The following is a 13075-nucleotide window of genomic DNA, read 5'->3' as shown; positions in this document are numbered from 1 at the left end:
CTTCTTGCTCTCTGGCCAAGCTCTGGGTTCCCCTGGTACGGGGCGATGGGAGGGTGCGGGCCCGATCGGGCCCGCATGTCACGCGTCACACCGCGCCGTCACGCGGTGTCTAGGAGCCACAGCGACTCGTTACTCCAGGAAAGGAGATATGTCGCCCCTTGGACTGGCAACCCTTCTCAAGCGCTCCAGGGGTCTCGGGCCCGCAGCCCCTGTTGCGGGGCGACTCCCCTCGACCCCCGAACCGTCGGGTGTGACCGCGTTACGTCACGCCCCGCCCGAACGGCTTGTTCAACTGGCCCCGCCTATGCCTTGCCCTATGTCTTGGGCACCAACTCTACTAGGCAGCGATCTTTGGCTATGGACTCGTTCCCTTCAGCAGGGGTAGGAAACTCTAGACGACTACTCGTATCCTGTGACACCGCTGTCACACAACGTGGCAGCGGGGCGTCTCGAGTCGCCCCGAGCTGTCCCTACCCTGCTCTCTATTGCAGTAGTGGCACCATCTACGCTGCCTGGTTGCCGACCACCCAGCTATGGGGGTTGAACCATCTTTCCCACACTTGTCAGACTGGCAGGAGACCGTCGCGTGGGCCCGGGCCGGCCCCGTTCCTGACAGTCTGTAACCTGTGGGTCAACCCAGACCTGGTTGAACCCTATATCCAGAAGGGGCAGGGTTTATTAAGGTCAGGGTCTGCCTTTCAAGACCCAGACCCAGCAGCCCTAGTACCAACAGTAATGTTATTAAAGCTATTATAATCAATATGAGACAGAGGGTAGAGGCGGTAGGAAAACAAAGGGTACATCAGGCTTTAGATCAGGCTATGCAAGTTTTTTCAATGAAACATACACCTGGAACAGAACAGATGCTGAGTTAAGTTGAGTTGTTATGGCCTAGTGAGTCATTGATGCCTTCGTGTATAGAGAGAAATCAAGTCAACCTTAGTCAGGTTTAAGTAGGGTCAGGGTCAGGGTCTAAGTCAGGATCAGGGTCTGAGTCAAGTTAAGCAGACCCAGATCTGTACCTGTGCTCTATCCTACAAGTGGTAAGCAGTGAACAGGAAGGGGAAATTCACAACAATATAGTGCTAATACTATTGGAGCCAGGTCAGCCCTAAAGTAACAAAGTTGATATTTTAGGAGTATTTCATGTTCTGTGAGTCAACTATTGTAAATTTTGAATAGGTTTGAACTGAACATTTACTCAATCAATAAAGCTCTACTACTATGTGCAATATGGAGTCATTTGGTTGACTTTGAATTTTGAAGTCAATTCAATAAACCTTGACTTGTAGTGAATGTCTGTGTCAGGGGATGAGGGTCCAGGTGCCTAGTTGATACCAAAGCCGGGGGAATAGCCCCACAGCCAACTACTTAAGTACAGGGCTATCTGTACATGGACCAGTCACATGATCGGTCACAGCCGTCCCATCACATGCTCCCCTTACAGTCTGTGGTTTTGTAGCCAAGCATATCAGGATTGAAATCAAGTTTGCAGAACTTTAAAATACCTTTCCGACTATATCTGACTTTTGGAACCATCAAGTAATTGGGTTAACATATGACCTTACCACTGTTTACTGTTTTGAAATCTCAGGGTTGGGTCAGTAATTTGCATTTTCTGACTCAACTATGGACTTTGAAGCCTAAGTCTAAACTGAATAGTAACATGTATCAAAGGTCCCTACAATCTAATAACATTTAGTAGAAAAGTTTGTTTAAAGTCATTACAAAGTTGTTATCCCATTCATGCTAATTATGTATTTAAATATGTAGCTGGAGACTGAACTTATAGGGTCTACCCAGAGGTCAGACCTGTAGGGTTCAACTGACTTGAGGGTTGACCCTCAAGTCACTGATATACATACAATATCTCTTACAATTTCTCCAATATATATACTGATAGTTTTAATCACAATTTTTGGCATGAATAAATTTGAGATTTCAACAATAATTTTATTGTACTGTAAACCTTCAGTTTCAGCATTTCATCTCAGACTGCCTAAAGCTAGTATATATTTAACTAAAATCATTCTCAGTTTCAAAAAGGTATATTTTGGGTAAATCTCCACAGGTTGATTTGGTTCTAGATTCTGGAAGAATCTAAAACAGTTTCTACTTCAAGGGATATTTTACCCAATCCAGTGTGTGACCAAATACAAATATGATACATGATTAAAAGTTGAAAGGCCATGTCAGGGTGGGCAGTGTGGTAGCTATAAGGCCCCGGACCTGACGTGTGGAAAACTCCTTAAGTATGGGGAAAATACTGAGTAGGGGAAAGGCCAAAAAAGATGAAAAAAATGTTGATGGCAAGGTGCCAAGAAAGATACAGAGTTTGACAGCATGGATTTTATTAAAATGAGAGGACAACTTGTAAACCACTGCTGTTTTTTAAAAATGTTAATATTCTAATTACAAGGGATCTTTTAAAAAAAAACCCCGTATATGCCTGATCATTTTATTGGTATCATATTGGCGGGTTTTACCATGTATCATATCTGTATCACTGACATCAAACTAGGCCATCAGAGGTCCTATTCACCTTAAAAGTGTAGTTTAGCATCTAGAAGTGCTTCCAGAGGCTAAAGAGGAGAGTGGCAAGGCAGTGAAATCCACATTAAAGCTAGCTAGACACTAAGTCACTGAGTAACCACAAGTCAGACTGGTGCTGACCCAAATCCATACCCATACAGCTCAAACCTGCCAAAATGTGTGGGTCAGCCAGAACCATGCTCATCCCTAGTCAGGGTGGATTGTTGTGAAAAAGTTAGCTAAAAATTTGAAACTTTTGAATACATTTTTTTCTGAGTGAAAATTTGAACTTTTTTCTATAATTTTTGCTAAGGGGGTGTCGAGATGCTGCTCATCACAGACATGGGGTAGGGGGGGGGGGCTCCCAGAAGGCCCTTAAAAAACTTTTACTATATAAAAATTTGGGGCAGTTCTGATAGGTCTGAGGTTGGCTTTGCACTACATTTGTACTATTTTGGCATAGAATACAAAGTGGATATGCAAGATGCCTACTACTTTCCTATGTGAAGGCTTTCAACACCTTACTTGGGGTGCAGTGTGACGGCAGTATGACTGGTGTCATAAATTTATCATTGATTACTCTGTGAAGGCTCAAGTCATATATATGTATCATAAGTAATGGTATTTTAATAAATTTAACTGGAAACATAAATTTTATCACCACTTTTGATCCCATCATTTGGTCACATGATGAGCGATCATGGGAATATATTACCCAATATGGTAAGGGAGGGTCCCCGGAGGTCCTTTAAAAAGTTTTCAGCAGTATATCCATTTTTCGAATAATGACACCCCCCCTTGACTTTTGCCTGAAAAAAACTTGACGTTCTTTACCTAATGATCACTAAGAAGAATGTCAGACTATATATAGAGAAACAACTAAGGTATAGGCCATGCACGATCCACGACCCCCACGTGAGTGATGCGCCACATCTATATTGGGAAATATCTGCTAAATTTCATCCATTCGACCACTTCTAGCCTGAATTGGGTCAATCGCCGCCATGAATCGATAGATATTGGTGCCTAAGTACTATATATGTAAAAATAATCGTGAAAATACAAGAACTGATGACGGAGTTTGCCATTTACTACCCGAAAACGCGGATGCGCCAAAGCTTGTCTGGCGGCGTTGCTACAGGGCAATTTTCTGCTCTATGCCTCCACCAAAGGCCCATATCCGTGCCAGAACGGCCAATCTTCCCTCTGCTCCGAGAACACCCAAAAAGAAGCGGACCCATTCCGTGCTTACACCGCAGACAAGATCGCGTCATTCAAAGAAGACACGCGTCAAACGCGTCGAACACGTCGAGAATGATGAGAATATAGAAGACGTGAGTGGCACACAGCATAGATGAGACTTTCTGACGAAAATCAGGCCTATCTTGACACGTCTTCCCCCTTGAAACCCCTTGGCGACGATCCCTTCCTAGTGACTGGTCAGCCTGCGCCTATCACCTTCCAATGTGAAGGCTTCACGAGCCAGCCACCCACTGGTGCCCCCGAGACCTTTATGTTTACTACTGAGCTGTTTGAGGATGTCGACGAGGAACTTAATTCAGAAGACGAGGACTTGGCATTTGTTAATCCCGAATTTGACGAGCTTCTCACTTGCGCTCCTGGAACATTTCCCTACGATGGGTACCCGCGTCCAGCTCCACCATTGGAATATCTTGCAAGAATGAAAACTGCCGAACGCCAACGTGTGGTATTCTCTGCACCCAGCGTCACTGCTGCCCATGATGCACTCGTGGACTTGATGCTGTTGATGAAGGGTGAAATTCGTGGTCCCAACAGCAAGGGCTACAAGAAGCCCAAGTTTGACACATATGTTCGCGCAAGACTGGAGGGAATGCGTACTCTGCTGTCGATATACACGTCACCCAGATCAACAACATATGAAGACTGGGGTGAGTCAGCGATGCAGGCGGCGATTGCTGTTGGTCGGGGTAAGAACTGCGCGAGGGTATTTGCCGAGCTTGCGCGTTTATCGAAGATCGACAAGTTCTTCCTTGTAATCCCTATGGGAAGTCAAGCAAACCAATACTGAACAACGAAAGTCTTGATGCCGAAGTGCGAGCAGCATTGCGTGGCCAGGAAATAACGGCGGAGAAAACCCAAGCATTTGTGAACCGAGAAGACATCAGAGAAAGATACAAGATTACCTCGGCTATTAGCATTCGCACTGCACGCCGATACCTGATCAAGCTTGGTTTTGCGTACGTGTTGCATGTTTGAAGACATTCTTCAAGACTGACTACAAGCAGTTATGGATATGCAAAGAAGGGCCAGTATTCTGACGGGCATGAGAGGGAAGATGTTGTGGTGTATCGAGAAGAGACGTACCTGCCGACACTCAAAGATTTTGAAGAGCGCTCCTACATCTACCACGCCGATGGCACCATCCAAGTCCCTCGTTTACCGCCAGGAGTCCGACCCACATGCATATGGTACCACGATGAATCGATCTTTTACGGCCATGACCGACGACGGAAGCTTTGGCAGGATGTGACGGCGGGGGCAAAACCATATCAAAAGGGAGAGGGAGGATCGTTCATGGCTGCCGACTATTTCTCTGCCGACTTTGGATGGTTGCGAGGGCTGGAGGGTGAGTCAGCAAGACGGACAATGTGCCCAGGAAAGAACAGAGACGGTTACTTTAGTGCAGCGGATATCGAAGAGCAAGCGAGAGCTGCTTGCGCAATCGCCACAACACGGTGGCCAGAATTTGACCACATCTTCATTTACGACAATGCGACCACCCATCGAGCTCGGACTGCTGGTGCGTTGACAGCAATGGGAATGCCCAAGTTTACTTCGGGCTCGCGTGCAATTGAGGCAGAAGAAGAGGGCAGGGATGGTGGAGAGAAGACCAAGAAGCCGCGAGCTCCAAAGAAAACCAAGCCAGCTGGAGGAGGGAATGAGACACGAAAGAAGAAACCGCCGAAGAAGACCAAACCTCCCAAGGACCCAAAAGATGCCAACTTCTTGGTCCAGGTCAACAAACTCAACGAAGACCAGACCATCATGCACGACGAGCACGGTGAACGCGTCAAGGAAGAGATCCAAATGACTGGTGCGACGTTCGCCGACGGCAGTCCACAGTCTCTCTATTTTCCCACCGATGTCGAGAAGTTCGCTGGTAAATTCAAGGGCATGGCGGTTATTCTGGAGGAGAGACGTTTGCGTGGGGACTTGGGAGAGCATTTGACGAAGGAGGAGCTTGCAGGAAAAGTTGCCCAATGCAAGAAATTCAAGTGCCCCAAAGTTGATGCGGGTAGACAGACGACATGCTGCATGCGTCGAATGCTGTTTGACCAGCCCGATTTCGCCAACGTCCAGTCATGCCTAGAGGCAGCCTGCTCGCCCTTCAACGTCACAATCCTCTTCCTTCCAAAATTCCACCCAGAGCTTAACCCCATCGAAATGGTGTGGGGATTTGCCAAGCGCGTGTACCGGCAGTACCCTGAATCGTCTGGCGATGAAGCATTAGAGCGGAACACACTGACAGCGTTGGATAGTGTACCGTTGGCCTCGATGCGAAGGTTTGTTTTGCGTGCTCATCGTTTTGCCGACGCTTATCGAAAAGGACTTGATGGCGCACAGGCCGCATGGGCAGTAAAGAAGTACAAAGGGCATCGTATGCTTCCCCCAGAGTTCAGAGCTGAGCTTGAAAAGGCAGAAGCCAAGGCCAAGGGTACACAGAATATCAAGTAGTCATTGTTGCACGAACTCCGTCATCAGTTCTTGTATTTTCACGATTATTTTTACATATATAGTACTTAGGCACCAATATCTATCGATTCATGGCGGCGATTGACCCAATTCAGGCTAGAAGTGGTCGAATGGATGAAATTTAGCAGATATTTCCCAATATAGATGTGGCGCATCACTCACGTGGGGGTCGTGGATCGTGCATGGCCTATACCTTAGGACAAAAATTTCAAGTTTTTGCCAAGAGAAAATTGGGAAAAAAAATTCAAGGTGTTTTTCAACATTTTTGCTAGTGAAGTGTTTCCAATTTTTGATCAGCAAAAATTGTTGCACAAATGATCAGTTTTCTTGTCTAATTTTTTACTTGTGTGATTGAAGCCGAGACAAAGCAGCCGTACTTTAGACAGTCAAAGCCATGACCACAATCATCCGAGCGGGTGGAACACATGATTAGGCGCTATCGCCCCTCTTCGTCCGGATCCCCTCCGCACCATCCCGCAGCTGCGCTAGTAGGTCGCGGAGCCGCTGGCGGAGCTTCTTTACCATATCATCGTCATCGGGGCTCGGAGGTGGCTGTGATGCGCATTAGCGCGGTAGGCGCCAAGGAGGAGAGTAAGTACCATCTGGTCGAGCAAAAACTGCTCTATTCCGTGAGGCTGACTAGGGAATACGATATCAACGTACCTCCGCCTCATCGATGGTCTGGCGGCGTCGTCAACCAAAGTCTCCTCGCAAAAGTGCTTGCAACGCACAAGTATGATCGGCCCACTGAATCATCCGTCATCCCCGCCGCACATTGGTCAGAATACAGGCACTCACCGGTTCATCGTGGTGGTTGTGGTGAGAGAAGCAATCTGCGGCTGTGTAGCTGTACGGCATGCGCCGATCGCCATACAAGGATCATGATCATCATGATATAGCTTTCATCCGTTGCACAGCTTTTCCCTCCTTGACCCTTCCGCTCATGTCGTCCGGCGCTCAAAGTCCAGCTATCCTCCCGGGACCCGCACCCCCCGATGGATTAAAATTCATTCAATAGCCTCGAGGCGGTGACTACGGCAACCCGCCGTTGATGGCTTCCCGCCAACAACGTGCACAGAACACGACCGACACTCTTCTGCGCGACGGGTTCCTTCAAGTCACCGGCGTGTGGCTTGGCGCAGACTTGGCTTCGCCTTGAAACCCCATGGTCTGTTTATAAACGGGCCTAGAGGCGACGACCGCCATCTTCCTCTTTTTTCTCCGCAGTTTTCTCTTTTTCTTCTCTTGCTCACGATGGCTGGTCCCCGTTCCCTTCTCCTTCTCCTTGCCCTGCTCCTTTGCGTCGCGGTATCATCCTCGCTGGCCAGCCCCGTCATGCCCCGCGCAAGCGCCAACGGCAGCCGTGCCTCCGCTGCAGACCTCGCCGCGTACCTGAAGGGGCACAGCACGATCCGCGCCAAACACGGAGCCAAGGCGCTCACCTGGAACAACACACTCGCGGCGGCGGCGCAGAAGTGGGCGGACGGCTGCCAGTTCAAGCACTCCGGCGGAACGCTCGGGCGCTTTGGGGAGAACCTCGCGGCGGGCTCGGCACCGTTTTCGATCGCGCAGGGGATCAAGGCTTGGACGGACGAAGCGCGTGAGTCCTTTTTTCCGTGCCAGGTGAGGCAACTGAATGTCGTTTTCTGCAGCGCAATTCAATGCAAAGGACCCGAAGCCCTCCCATTTCACACAGGTGGTCTGGAAGGGGACGACGCAGGTTGGATGTGCGGTACAGACGTGCACAGGGATATTCCCGCCGCAATTCGTGCGCATTAAATATCTTTGGCCGCGCCATTTTGTTGACCTGCCTCTTGCAGCCCGCCGCACAATTTTATGTGTGCGAGTATTCCCCGCCGGGTAACGTCATTGGCCAGTTTGGGTATGTTCGTTCGTATAGCCCCGACAAGTTGACGATTGGCATATAGGAAAAATGTGCAGGCTTGAGGTCTTCCGTCGATCCAAACACTTTCGTGTCTTTAGTCCAATCTTTTCGCTCTGTGTAACCACCCCCCTATTCATCGGTGAGTTCTTGCCATCGGACTTCAATGTCCTTCCGTGATCTTGTCTACGCGGGATCTCGTCAGAGCTTTATTGGGCATGCCGCTAAATGAGCTACAACGTTGAGATGAGAGACACAAGACCAAACCACACTTGCTCTAAACAAATATCTCAACCTCCTCCCACTCCTCCTCCCCAACCGCCTTCTTCTCCATGAAATGTCGGTCCTGGACATGCGGCACAATCGCCCTCCGCGACCACAGCTTCACGACATCTGGATACTGTTCCGCACAGCGCCGGCAGCGAAGCGTATTGGCATACACGCCCTCCACAATTTTGGCGCGCTGCCGCTTGGGCGGGTCGGGTAGCGCAATAGGAACGAGATGCTCTCCCTCTATAGGCTCGGCGACGTTGTGTCTATAGCGTGGAATCAGAAAAGCAAGTCAACTGGCGGGGCGGACGACGCACGGGCCATGCACCAGATGCTCCCAGATAACATCCCGTCGGCCCAGCCACGGCGGATACATGTCGCAAAGCGTGCACGCCCACATTAACGCCTGGTCGTACGACTCCGGCCGCTCCTGGCGCCTAATATCGGCCGCGGCGCGCGGGCTCAGTTGGCGCCAGGCGGGAGCCGCGTCGCAGTGTTGCGTCAGGTCGTGGTCAATCTACCATCACCTGAGTGAGTGACGCAGGTAAGGCGAAACACGCACACATTCGCGCCATGTCAGCGCCACCCGCTTCTTCGCTGTCGGACATGTTTCGCACACAAACCGCTCGTTGAGCGCCGTCTGCTTCATATCCTTGATGACCACTATTGCCGGCTCGTTAAAACCCACCAACCCCGCAAGATACTCTGCCGTCGCGCGTCCCCTAACCGATACTTTGATCCGGTTATACCCGTCATATGGGTCTTCGTTGTCAGGCGCGTAGAACGGGCGATGCGGGGTCCCACGGCACCAATGCAGCGCCGCCTGTGTCTCCTCCCATCCTACGACAGAGGCATCATATAACCCTTCGGCGCGGCTTTGCGCGACGGTGAAGACGCTGCCGATCAGCTCGAGTGTGGCGACATCTATATTCGTTTCGCCCGTTGGACTTGCGGATAAGTTTGGCTGCAGGCGTTGCGCCAGGCGTTTACGAAGGTCCTCCCAGAGCGCCTTGGAGAATTCCGCCGCGGCAGAGTCCTCCAAAATCTCACGTAGCCTCGAGTCGTCTCGCTTGAGCACGTCATGCGAGGGGTTGTTGCGAAGCGCCACGAGGGGCGGGTATGCAGTTGCGAAGGTGCACGGTGGGGGAACGGTCCTCGTAACACCTGCCCGTATGGGAGTAGCGGTGCGCAGCATAAGGAAGCTCGCCGACTGGATGACCATCAGTCGGTTGGCCAGCAGCCGATGACGCTCGAGCGCCAGCCGCTCTGCTTGGACTCTTAGAACCGTCGGAATGATATGCGGACGGGCGAGGTGCCACACTAAAAATATGTTAGAGTTGCTTAGACAGTGGTTCAACTCACGTGTAGATGTCAAGCGTGGCTTGCGCTCAAAAACCAAACATGCCCACACGATCTCTGATACCGCCACATTGTACACGTCCTTCTCGGAGAATCCCTCCTTCATCAGTCGTTTCGGGACGCTAGATGCACTTCAGATATACTTGACATTGGCAATATGGAGACAGCATACGCCCGTGCGATCCGAGAATACTGTCTGTTCTCCTGCGAAAGCCGTAGGTTTTCCATGTCTTCTTCCCATTCATGACACCCTTTGGCCACCTGAGAGTTGAAGTCAGAGATTAGCACACTGAACAGCGCAGACTCACGGCCTCTATCCTCTCCCCCAGACCTATGCGCTGTTGTACGACCTTCTCGAGCATCGCTGTGATGAGCTGGCGCCGTTGGCTGGATCGCATCTCAGAGTCTTGGGGGTCTTTGGGTAGCGGGGAGACCATCGGGCGGTAATGGCGCCGGGAAAGCGGCTCGTCCGGGGCAGTGTCAATGCATGACGTACAGAGCCGCTGCCACCGAGTGTAATTCGCGTCCACACCACCACGTCCACATCGCTGCTTTGCATGTCAAGCTGGCAATTCCAAACAAGCGGCGGTCACATACCTCGCAAACACGCGGTCCAAACAGCAGTCTTGCCCATCGTCGCGCTTGGAACCCCTCCGGACATTTCGGAAGCGCCGGAATGGCCTCCACATAGAATGAATTGCGCCATGTAGAGTCGGCGACGGGGGAAAGTAGGAGTGCACGGAGAGGCTTACACGTGCGGGCCACATGTAAGAGCTCCAGTGGGTGAAGGTGGCCAAGAATTTCAAGGAGGACGTCGGTGTGGAGAGTGGAGAGGAGGCTGAGGTCGAAGGAGGCGAAAGGAGGCCTTGCACGACGGAGTGCGGACCACTCTGCCACGGTATTGGGGTTCACTGGTCGGAGTGGTTCAGCGGGGGCGATGCGGAAGCAAAAGAGGGATACGCAGCGAGAAATCCCGGTATAGGACTTCCTTGGGCGCGTCGTCAGCGAAGGGGAGGCAGTCGCCTTCGCGTTCCATCGATATCGTGCCAGCTCGGGTGGGGATTGGTGGGTGTGGTTAAAAACGTAGAGGGAGGTGATTTTAACGCAAGGACGCGAGTCAAGCACTGTCTTGCGTCACCGTCGGCCCCGTCGACATGGAGGTTGCTGGCAGACCTGTGACTTGACACCACTTGACACCTGTCACAGAGCTGATCCGATCGGTCGGGCGAATCGGACCGATGTGAGGATGGTGAAAACTCAGAGGACTTGACCAGAGTGTGTTGGCTACTGGTGCAAAGCCCATCTCTCGAGACACCCTTCATCTTGACACTATTCCTTCACGCAGGTCCCGAGCTGGGCCGTGCATTTCTATTCGTCGAAGACTGGAAGCATTTACAAGTCGGCAGTTCCGATCAACGAGCGGGGTACCGATAACTCACAGGTTCCATATAAAATGCAGCGCAGCCTAGAGGGGGGGTCGTATCTCAATGGAACAGCTTCCTACCAGCGTAACCTTCGACATCCGCGCGACGCTCACCGCTATCCTCGCGGACACTGCGCGGGGCGAGTGGAATAGCTGGACGGCTATCATCGACCCCGACGTGCACTGGCGCATCGCGAGCGAGGAACAGGACCCTCGGTTCCCATCGGGTGTGCATGCACGTCATTTTTACACATTTCCTTACATATTGCCTTGCTGATATCTTTTGCCAGAACCTTACAAGCTGGACGCGTGATATTGGCAGTCGATTTCAGCCATGTCTGACTGCAGAGCCCCTGAAGATGTGGATGCATTCATTGGAGGTATATATCCCCTATTGGACAGTGATTGTCGCATTTCAAGTTCATGCTCCAAGGTTGTCGGCAATAAGGCCATGATGGAAGCAGAGGGCAGAGCAACACAGAAAAACGGGAAACCCTACAGCAATCGGTGTGTGCTCTGTTTCCATTGGGATTGCTGACATGACTCATTTAGATATGCATGGTTCTTCACATTTTCAATGGCAACTGGCAAGATCGTGGAGATACATGAGTACTTGAACACAGCATATGTTAGAGATGCTCTGGAGGACAATATATAGTACTAAGTATTTGCTTCACAGAGGTTCAATATTGGAAGCTTTACAGAATCATTGGGGGCAGTTTTCTTTCAATCCAGTTTACAAAGTGTATTTATAAGCTTGGAGAGGGCATAATCTTGCTTGTTTCTCTTAGGGTGCTATGAGTAATTCAAAAAGAATTACTCACCGCTATTTCGAAACCAGGGGGTTTGTAAGGGCAACCCCGGCGGCCTGAGATCAAGGTCTAGCAGGGGAGGATCCAAAGCGTGAACATTGGTAAGCGAATACAAATGAAGCTGACCTAGCAGGGGAGGATCCAAAGAGATGAAACTCTAAGGGTCCACCTGCTAGGTAGCTGACTATATACTGCTTGTCCGTAGCTGCCGCTGTTGGGCACAGAAAGCTTGGGCGGCGTTGCAGGCGAGGTCCCAGGGCGATCGTTGGGAGGGCGTTGACGGATTGGTGATTGTGCGGGCGAGATGGAGGGCCGGACCAGAGTATCGGAACAGTAGAGATCAAAGGTGATGGCATGCTGTGGTCCTGCCAGATGGCTGCCTGTGCTGATCCCCCAACAGCCCATATGGTGTGCATTGCCACCTGTTAATCCCTATTATCTCCACATATTAGAAGGGTTGGCCCATGTGGGCAACCCTTCGTAGCTCTGCATAACTCCCTGCTGTACAGCTGTGTATTCCCCGTTTACTCGGGACAGCTCGGCCTCAATGACCACTTGTCGATTCGCCAGGGCGGTGTTTTCCGCCTTGAGTTGCTCCATCTCCTGATTCGTTCGGAACAGATGGGCGAACAGGAACTCCTGTTGTTCGTTATGGCCCAGGGCCATGAATCGGGCACGCTCGTCCCCCTGGTTCGCGGGGGTGCCCATCGTACTGTCGTGCTCGGTAGACATTGTCGCACTTTCTTGCGTTCGTGGGGGAGGCTAATATTCTGTCAGCGTCGGGCTCGGGCCGTATCGGGGCGTCGGGGGGTCCGACTTAGAGAGGATCTGGGGAGCACAAAAGGTGGGTATTCACCCGGAGAATAGACGATATTAGCCTAGCGACTACATCTTGTAAGTACGGTTTTATACGCCTATGATATTAGGGATAGATCGGATGGGCGCCAGGTCCCAGGGCGGATCAGATGGGCGCTGTGTAGGGCCTCAGGGATGAAGGGAAGGGGCTGGAAGAATGTGGAAGCGTCGAGGAGTATGGCGGTATGCGGGCCCGGTCGGGCCCGT

The 13075-nt window shown here is 51.1% G+C and overlaps 2 protein-coding genes across 2 annotated transcripts; one reads left to right on the top strand and one right to left on the bottom strand.

Annotated features, from left to right (window-relative positions):
- Positions 1-3689: 3689 nt before the first annotated feature.
- On the top strand, positions 3690-6249 carry MIND_00572700 (uncharacterized protein; the record flags this gene model as incomplete). Its single annotated transcript, XM_037362490.1, has 4 exons — positions 3690-3866; positions 3911-4481; positions 4529-4751; positions 4800-6249. The coding sequence occupies 4 exons, from the start codon at positions 3690-3692 to the stop codon at positions 6247-6249; spliced, it is 2421 nt and encodes an 806-aa protein (XP_037220411.1).
- Positions 6250-8426: 2177 nt separating this feature from the next.
- MIND_00572500 (F-box domain-containing protein) lies at positions 8427-10814 on the bottom strand (the record flags this gene model as incomplete). Its single annotated transcript, XM_037362489.1, has 8 exons — positions 8427-8685; positions 8737-8936; positions 8982-9739; positions 9782-9900; positions 9951-10039; positions 10087-10326; positions 10376-10689; positions 10739-10814. 8 exons carry the CDS (start codon positions 10812-10814, stop codon positions 8427-8429), a joined length of 2055 nt encoding a protein of 684 aa, XP_037220410.1.
- Between the last annotated feature and the right edge of the window lie 2261 nt (positions 10815-13075).

The sequence above is a fragment of the Mycena indigotica genome (assembly GCF_014461135.1).
Source record: "Mycena indigotica strain 171206Taipei chromosome Unknown Mind.scaff0005, whole genome shotgun sequence".
NCBI classification, from domain to species: domain Eukaryota; kingdom Fungi; phylum Basidiomycota; class Agaricomycetes; order Agaricales; family Mycenaceae; genus Mycena; species Mycena indigotica.
This window is presented reverse-complemented; position numbering and strand designations above follow the sequence as displayed.